This window comes from Saprolegnia parasitica (assembly GCF_000151545.1).
Source record: "Saprolegnia parasitica CBS 223.65 unplaced genomic scaffold supercont2.404, whole genome shotgun sequence".
NCBI lineage: Eukaryota > Oomycota > Saprolegniomycetes > Saprolegniales > Saprolegniaceae > Saprolegnia > Saprolegnia parasitica.
In genome coordinates, this window is record NW_012156798.1 from 1 (window position 1) to 8,526 (window position 8,526).

An 8,526-nucleotide genomic window follows, 5' to 3' on the forward strand; every position below is an offset into this window, starting at 1 on the left:
CGGCAATCCGCGGGACGAGGTGACGGTCGCGGCCACGTCGTGTTGGGCGAGGAGCCGGAGAAGCCGACGAAGAGCAGGCTGTTCGGGCTCTTGTACGAGGCTGTGGTGCAAGTGCAGTTGAGCGACGCGTGCCGCCTTGACGGCAATCGTCCATGGACTTGGCAGCGGTAGGTCGGCGCGAAAGACGCGATCGTTCCGGACTCGCCAGGGACTCCGCCTTTGTCAACGCACCAACTTGGTGCTTGGGTGCCTCGCGATCGAATACTAGTATACTAGCAGTGTCTACGTCGCTCCACGGAATTTCAATATGGACAATATCGTCATTAAGATATTTACGCTAGGACTCGGATCTGGCGGGAACGCGGCATTTGCATTCACGCGGCTGCATAGATGACGGCTCCGTCGAGCTCGTCAAGCAGACGGAGACGGACGAGCAAACCGCCCCGATGGACGACAAGGACGACGACGACGGTACGGGCGCCCCATGTCGGCGAGGTAGCGTTCCAGAGTTGCTGCCATCGCCTTGTCTTCGCGCGCCATTTGCTGGGTGTGCATGAAATTGATCCACCAGAACTCATCGCGATCCGTTGGACAGCGCTTGCGGATCACCCTCGCGTCTCTGTTAAGATCGTGGGCCAGCTCATCGGCGTGGCGACTTGTCACGCCTTCCACTTGCGCGCACATGTCGCCGTGCAGGGGGAACGAGAATTTGTCACTGTCCCTCAAAAACCGATCAAAGAGCCGGCATTCGTAGCAGTGCGTCGCGTCCATCGCAACATCGCGAATTGCCAAGTCGATGGGCCTCGCGTTGACGCACATCTTGATTGAGTCCTCGAGCAGCAGCGCAATCTTGGCGCGGTAGCCCATTGAGTGCAGCTTGTCGAGGACGGGAAAGAACAAGAGGCGGTTCGTCCGTGGGCACAGCTCCAACGCTTGGTACCACGTTGAAAAAAACGACTTGAACGTCTCGGGCTCCGTGACCATCAGAAGGTCCATCGCCTCCAGCGTCGGGTGCACTGGGGATGTAAAGTACATCTGCTCGACTTCGGCCTCGCACCCCGTCTTGTTTTTCGGTAGCGTATTTGCGAGCACCATGACGCAGCGTGCGATCGCTGCCCGCTCGGGCGCTGCCAACGGACACGGATGCTTTCGCAGGAACGACGCGACACCCAGAAGCGCCGTGACGCCCCAGATCGAGAAGCAGTTCTCAAGCAGCGTCGGGTCTACGCGACCGACGTGATCTGCGAGAAGCAAGAGATCGCACAAAGTGTCGCCGGAGAAGAGGGTCCACTCCCAATCATGAATGACCTTCCGGTTTGCCTTGACCGTACACATCACTGAAAGCACCGTGTCCACAAACGTGCCGACTTGCAGCGCCGGCTGGCTCGCCAACGCCTTGACGATCGCGGTCGGCACACCCAGGAGCCACGTCATCGGCGGTAGGTGGTTGGGAAAGCTGTTAGAGCCGGGGTGGACGAAGCTGTCGACGTGGGCCGCGAGCACGAGTGGCAGGCGCTCACTGTACCAGTAGCTGTCTGGACGGTGCGGTGCCAATTCGTTGATGTACCAGTCGAGCAAGACGATGTGCGTCAAGCAATACGTCTGGAGCGCCGGGTCTTCGCCGTGCGTGTACAAGATATCGGTTCGGCGCTGCCGCTGCGCCATCGCATAGCTCGCGCGAACAAACTCGCCGACACCCATTTGCTGCAGCGGCGGACACACGGCGTCGTCGGTCGTGACACCGGCGAGGCTCGATAGCAAATGCAGTACCGCGCCGGTCTTACCGTCAGCGCACCACCGCTGGATGAGCCCGTCGACGGCCGCGACAAGCGCCACCCAGCCGTGCTTGGTCAAGCACGCATGCACGAACGTTGCAACCTCCGGGAGCTCCGTGTCGATGGTCACCGAGACGACGTCGCGGAGGCAAAGCACGACGAGATCGAGATCGGCCAGGTGAAGAAGCGCCGCACTGAAGCGGGTCAAAAACCCCGCGGTGGGCCGGCCGGCCTGGCGCTCGCCGCCCGCATTGTGGAACGGCGGCATGTCATACTTGGCAACGTACGCTGTGTGCGGCCGGAAGATGGCCATGGCACCGAGCATGCAGTCGCGGTGGCTGTCGAGACCGAGGCAAGCAGCGTCCAGCAGCGGCAAGACGACATCGATGCCCACAATGCCGGCGCGGTGCGGCTTGAGCCAAAAGACCAGCGCGGCGCAAGGAGCCTCAAAATTCGCCGAGCTAACGTCTTTGGTGTTTGAGAGAAAGATGTCGGCGCCCATACCGACGAGGCCACTCGCAACGTCGATGGGGATGCAGCAGGCGTCGTAGGGCGTGCACTTGGCGATACAGTTGACGTAGGCGGTCGTGCTCGGTTCGTTCTTCGCAGCGACACGCTTGGTGGTCGCAAACTCAACAAGCGCTACATCGAACGCGCCTGTCGCGACGAGTGCGTCGGCGAGCGCGTCGGCCATGGCATCCAATGCCGCAGGGCTCGCCACGGCATACGCCACGCGCGCCTTGTAGAGCAGCGGCGCCTGCGCAATCTGGCGAAGCGCGTCGACCGCTGCGTCTTTGGACGCGGTCAACACCGCCTCATACAACGCCTTTTCGTTTGACATGACGTGTCTGAGAATGACGTTTACTAGACTTTCAAGTCTTTTCACGCGTTTCGATTGGCTATGGATTGGCCAATGCGACTGCATCAAGCCAATCATGATGCGCGAAATCGGTCCGGCTCTCTTGTCTATTCCCACGCTACCTTAGGGCCACGCGACGGCCCATGCCGTGCATCGACGCTGATCTGTGCCTGCGAGCCTTTCTTCGCGCTGCGTTTGGGACGTAGAACGGTGCGATGGAGATCGACGGTACCCCTCGACCCGATGTCCCTGGTATTCCCGTACCCCGCTTTGGTCCGAATTTCAATGTTGAGATTCGGATGTGTCCGAATTTCGCCCGGAAAAACACATGGCTCAGTGGCAGAACGATCCATGAGCGACTACTGCGTCCGCTGCAAGCATGGCTCGAACGCCAGCCTCGACGAGTCGTACGTCAACATCCACGCGAGCGCAATGAACCCGGCCATGTCGACGCGTGACGCCTCCTTGAGCCACGCCGATGTGAGCTCGCACGTCAAGAAGATCCAGCGCCTGCATGTTGTCGCGGACGGCGTCGCGACGGCCTCGTATGCGTCGCCGGCGTTCTGCACCGACTGCCTCCATCTACTCACAACGATGCTCGAGAAGAACAACGAGAACGCGCGGTACGAGAAGCGGGTGCTAGCATTGTTCCTCTCGTCGACGCCCAAGGCCAAGTCGCCGCCGCCGGTCCAGCGCCGCCCGCCGCACGACCGCCTCATGCAGTCGATGCGCGACGAGCGACTGCGCATCGAAGCCGACCTCGAGCGCCTCGAGCTCGAGATGGCGGAGCTCGAGTACGACGAGATGTCCGTGTGGGCGTCAATTGACGACTGCATGTGGGCACTGGCGGCGCAGCGCGAGCATCGAGACATGGAGATTGCGCGCGTGGCCACGATGGAGCAGCGCGCGCGAGCGATCCGGCGCATGAACGTTGCGAGCGATGCATTTTACATTTGGCACAAGGGACCGTTCGGGACCATCAACGGCTTCTCGATGGGCCGGCTGCTTGCGCAGCACACGGATTGGCACGAAATCAACGCGGCGTGGGGCGAAGCGACGCTACTGTTACAGCACATTGCCGAGACTCTCGGCGTTGCCTTTCACAGGTCACCACCTCTTCTCTCGCATCTCCAACCCGACCGTAGATACCGCCTCGTGCCGCTCGGCAACGCGTCCAAAGTGATTCGACTGCAGCGCCCCGAGATGGAGTACCACCTGTACGACGCTCGTGTTTCTTATGTAGGCTTATCGCGGGCGGCCGTTAGGCACGGGTCGGACCAAGACGCCTTCCCCGAGAGCTTCTTCAACCTTGGCATTGCCGCGTGGCTCGACTGCCTCAGTCATCTCGAAGCGTGGGTCCTGGAGCGCGACCCGAGCTTCCGACTTCCCTACAAGGTAGTCGTAGGCGACCTCGCGACGCCTTACGATGCTTGTAGATTACGGCATCGCACGTCGGCAACTTTTCGCTGCTCTTCCTTCGTGACGACGAAGCGTGGACCAAAGCCTCCAAGAACGCGCTCACGAACCTCAAGTGGCTCCTCGCGTGGTCGGCCAAGCCGCTGGCGACGCCGGCAGCAACGTCGTAGCCTTTGTCTGCACTGCGTTGGTGGTCATCGTCCGGTCGTTGAATCAATTTGTTGAAGAAACAGAAAAACTCTGAAGCGTCCGAAGAGCATCTCGCATCGATGAACCGACATGCAAATGATTTGTGCTTGGCATTTGACGGCACTTGTTGAAATGTTGGGCTTTTCATTGGCTAAAATTCGTTCCTGACGTGGCGGCCTCATAGCCTTGCAGCCTTATTGACTCTCACGTATTGAGCTCACAAGTCTCTCATGCATGAACCGTAGTGGTCGCTGTCTGTACGATTGCGTTGTCTTCGCACGAGAGGGGCTCCGCGAGGTTGTCGCGGCCAACGCCCGCGTACTCGTACCCGCCAAAGGCGAGCGGACGCTTGGCATTTGGCGTTTTGCGCGAGGACGGTCCTAGCCAGGCACGCAAGCGCCGAATGCCTCTGCGTTTCATTGAGGTGGTGCTAGTAGTAGAGTCTAAACGTACATTTATACCTGCGTACACCTCCTTGACATCATCGCCGTAGCCGAAGCGCAAAGGCATCCCAACGATCCTTCTTGAGACTCGGGATTGTGCGAGCCCACCAAGGGTCGTCTCGGAAAACGATTGACTTGCACGTTGTGAGCGCCAACAACGTCCGTATCCGACCGCTAGAACCTCACGGATGAGGGCGCCACATGCACCGCGATGTCGTCGCGGAATGACGTGCGAGAGCAATCTCAACGAGATCAAGAAGCGGGTGCACGAGGTCCATGATGAGCCCGGACTCCTGAAGCTGTGCTCGTTCAAAAAAGCCACAGACGGCCAAACGAGACGTGGGCGCCCTCGGTTGCGTCGACTTCCTGGAGCTTATGACATGGTGCGTGCGAGAGAAGGATGCCACGGCGTCGACACACAGTGGCTGCCGCAGCGCGCTCGCGAATGACGACCACGAACGCTTCTCGCTTGACCTCGCTCCACGAGCGCATGAGGAAGTCCACCATATCTTTTTGTCGGTCAGGAGTTAATTCGATCTGGTGTATTTCGTACATCGAGATCGGGACGGCTTAATTCTGCCTGCTGCGCTTGCATTCTTATTTTTTGCAATGAGGCTCAGTCGACACCATCAGTAATTCGACCTCGTACACGAATTCGAGAGCCAATCAGGTGCGTGCGGAGCTGGTTGCATGATCGAGTAGCAACTTACCGGTAGTAACTTACCGGTACGATGGCACGACAACCAGCGCGCCCGATCCTCCCATTGCCCGCCAACATGGAGGCTGTTGTAACCATCAAGCTTGGCAACCGCGCAAAGTCGCGATCAACGGCTGGCCAAGCCACCATCGTGGTCGATTTGCGCGCGCCTTTTTCTCTCATCCAAGAAGCCATCGCTCTCGAAGCCAGCCGCATCAAGGTCGCGTACGACGCGACTGAAGCCAACCGCAGAGACAAGATCACGTTGGAGCTACCGAGCCTGCTCCTTATTTTCTTCAAGACAGGTGTCTCGAAGGCGCAAAACGACTACGTCGGCCTTGAAGAGGGCAACTTCATTGCCGAGTTCACGACCGCGTGGAAATGCCTCCAAGAGAGGCGTTCCGCCGCGGCGGCGACGTACAAGCTCGAGCTGTTTGTCTATGCAACCAAGTCCAAGCAGAACCAGACGATCAACTAGCGCGCCGAGGCAATGACACCTAGTAGGATGCACTCGATGAACTGCGTTGCAACGCGTACGCTCGATAGATACACGGTGTCGAACGCACTGGCGGAGACGGTCCAGGACCCAGCACGACCCGGTACATTGCCACGTCATTCGCGCGACTGCCCGCAAGTGTTACGCCCGACTTTGTCAACTTACCCACGTCCGTGACCATTAGGCAAGTTGCCCACGTCGACACCGACAACACGGCCGACGACCGCGCTGACACCGACAGAGATCTTCACGACCTGACCAACTACCGGCGCATTCACTTCTTAGTGAACGGGACGCCCGTGCCGTACCTTGTGAACATTCACGCGCTCCGTGAGGCGTTGGCATAACTCAGTTCAACTACAACTGTAATACCAATGCTGTATTGCAACAACGTGTAGTCGAGAGACACAGCGCGACACCCAGAAGCGCCGTGTCCGTTGGCGGCGCCCGAGCGGGCAGCGATCGCACGCTGCGTCATGGCGCTCGCAAATACGCTACCGAGAAACAAGACGGGGTGCGACGCGTGGGTGATCCACAAGCGCTGGCCGAGGGAGCTTTGGAGGCCAGTGAGCATGACCAGAAATATGTGCGCGAAGCGAAGGTGATGGCAGCAACTCTGGAACGCTACCTCGCCGACATGGGGCGCCCATACCGTCGTGCAGTCGCGTGAATGCGAATAGCGCTCCAGCAACGCCAAATCCGAGTTGACTTGGCATATTCTAATGACGACATTGATGTGTGGCTCGACTGCCTCGAAGCGTGGGTCCTTGAGCAACCTTTCGGCTTTCCTATGAGGTCGTCGTTGGCACCCTCCGCGAAGCTTTTGGTCGACGAGATTTTTGCTGTTTTTCCTTCGCGACGACGAAGCGTGAACCAAAGCCTCCAAGAACGCACTCATGAGCCTCAAGTGGCTTGGCCACGCCGCCGGCTGCAGCCTCCGACACATTTTGTATGCTATTTGGTGGGTGTTAAAGGTGTTATTTACGCTATCTGATCCTACTCACGACTCGTCGCCGTCCTCATTGTCGTCGTCTTCGTCCAAGCCGGCGTCGTCTGCGGACCGCTTCTCTCCGCGGTGCGCCGAGAGGCAAAAATGCAAAAGGAGCTCGGCCTCGGGGTTGGCCGGCTCGCTTGGCCCGTCGTTCTCGACAAGCGGCAAAGGTGGCTCGGGTGTGAGGGCCGGGGCGGGCTTGGCACGCTTTGGTCGCTTGCTGTTTGCGGGTGGCGGCGCGACGTCCTTGGCCGCAGTATTCGGCGGTGGCTTGTACGCGAGTGATGCGAAGAACTCTTCTTCGAGCACACGGAGTGTCTCGGTGGCCTCGCGCACGGCTTCTTCCGTGACACTTGGGCAGTCGACCGCTCGGAAGATTTGCTTCCCGATCGAGCTGTTGCCTTTGAGCTTCTTGGTCACGCGCATCGCTTCGCAGTTGAGCTTCTTGCTAAGGTACCACCGCAGTGACGTGCCGTCTTCGATGTGGAGGAGCCCAAGCCGGAAGTAATGGATCATGGTGTTGGTGAACTTTTCTTCCTCGGGTGTCCACTTGCCAGACCGGAGGCCCGGTGGGCACTTGCTCTTCGTCGACCGCTTCTCGTTGAGCGGGTCGACGAGCGGCTTGGCCGCGGCGCGCTGGGCGGCGGCGCGTGGCGGCGGTGTTCGCTGCGGCCCATTGCGGTCGCCCGACCCCTTGGGTGTGAGAAGTGCGCGGCGCTTCTTGGCCAAGGGCCGCGCGCGCGGCCCCCACGTAGTGTCTCGATCGTCGTCGGGGGTCGTGTCGTCGGTCGACTGGTCGTCTTCGGTGCCAGTCGACAACGCTGTGTAAAGGGGTTTTTCAACGCTCTCGGGTTCAAGCACTACGCCGCTATGCGAAGCGTGGGTAGCATACGACGGGATCTCGTCGAGCGGGTGCATAAGGTAATGGGGCGGCTTTGTCTTGCGGACGACCGGCGGTCGGGGCAGGGTCACGAAGGAGGGCCGCGTCGGTGACGACGCTGCTGCTGCGGATGATGCTGCTGTTGACGATGGCATCGGCAAGGACATGCTGGGCTGGTCCGCGCGCAGACTCAACATGGGTTGGGCGAGTTGAAGTTGTGGCGACGGTGGGCGCCGGGATCGTATGGCGGACTCCGCGGCTGTCGCGGTCCGTGGAGCGTCTTCGAGGTGCGTCGGCGGCAGGGCAATGGTTCTAGTACGTGGCGCAACGACAGAGCTGCAAGTCGAGGCCACCAAGTTCGCGCGAGAGTCGGATCGGCTGCTTCAAGGACGCCGGAGGCTGCCGCGTCAAGCAAGCTGAAGTTCTCAAAACCAACAAGTACTCACGACTTCAACGAATACAAAACGAGGTGCGGTCCGGATACCCGCCCGAAAATCCATTCCGTATCCGGATATCCACCGCCACGTCTTTTCTTTTCTATTGCATACACATATTGAGTCTAACGATTCATTTTTTATCGTAGCACGCAGCCAACTTCAAGGTCGCGGGGATAGTAACCTTTCACAAACGCACTTTGTACGTTTGTTTCAAGTTAATCTCCCCAAGAATTCTGGTTTGGTAAAAAAATCAAGTGTCGTTGGAGCGCCGCCGAATAAAATACACTTGGTGTTTGGATAGGAGGCCCCGACGCCGTTGACGAAACGTGCACCGGCGCATGTC

At 59.4% G+C, this 8,526-nt stretch overlaps 5 protein-coding genes across 5 annotated transcripts; 3 read left to right on the forward strand and 2 right to left on the reverse strand.

The window, feature by feature from the left end:
- Positions 1-306: 306 nt before the first annotated feature.
- Positions 307-2,620, reverse strand: SPRG_16915 (hypothetical protein). The gene has a single exon (XM_012356217.1). It carries the CDS (start codon positions 2,614-2,616, stop codon positions 412-414), a length of 2,205 nt encoding a protein of 734 aa, XP_012211607.1. The 5' UTR covers positions 2,617-2,620; the 3' UTR covers positions 307-411.
- A 365-nt stretch (positions 2,621-2,985) lies between these two features.
- On the forward strand, positions 2,986-4,225 carry SPRG_16916 (hypothetical protein; the record flags this gene model as incomplete). Its single annotated transcript, XM_012356218.1, has 4 exons — positions 2,986-3,740; positions 3,780-3,851; positions 3,900-4,029; positions 4,071-4,225. 4 exons carry the CDS (start codon positions 2,986-2,988, stop codon positions 4,218-4,220), a joined length of 1,107 nt encoding a protein of 368 aa, XP_012211608.1. The 3' UTR covers positions 4,221-4,225.
- A 1,188-nt stretch (positions 4,226-5,413) lies between these two features.
- Positions 5,414-5,857, forward strand: SPRG_16917 (hypothetical protein; the record flags this gene model as incomplete). The annotated part of the gene is made up of 1 exon (XM_012356219.1): positions 5,414-5,857. The coding sequence occupies one exon, from the start codon at positions 5,414-5,416 to the stop codon at positions 5,855-5,857; it is 444 nt and encodes a 147-aa protein (XP_012211609.1).
- Positions 5,858-5,884: 27 nt separating this feature from the next.
- Positions 5,885-6,222, forward strand: SPRG_16918 (hypothetical protein; the record flags this gene model as incomplete). Its single annotated transcript, XM_012356220.1, has 2 exons — positions 5,885-5,912; positions 5,963-6,222. 2 exons carry the CDS (start codon positions 5,885-5,887, stop codon positions 6,220-6,222), a joined length of 288 nt encoding a protein of 95 aa, XP_012211610.1.
- Positions 6,223-6,875: 653 nt separating this feature from the next.
- On the reverse strand, positions 6,876-8,195 carry SPRG_16919 (hypothetical protein; the record flags this gene model as incomplete). Its single annotated transcript, XM_012356221.1, has 1 exon — positions 6,876-8,195. Exon 1 carries the CDS (start codon positions 7,941-7,943, stop codon positions 6,876-6,878), a length of 1,068 nt encoding a protein of 355 aa, XP_012211611.1. The 5' UTR covers positions 7,944-8,195.
- Positions 8,196-8,526: the final 331 nt, after the last annotated feature.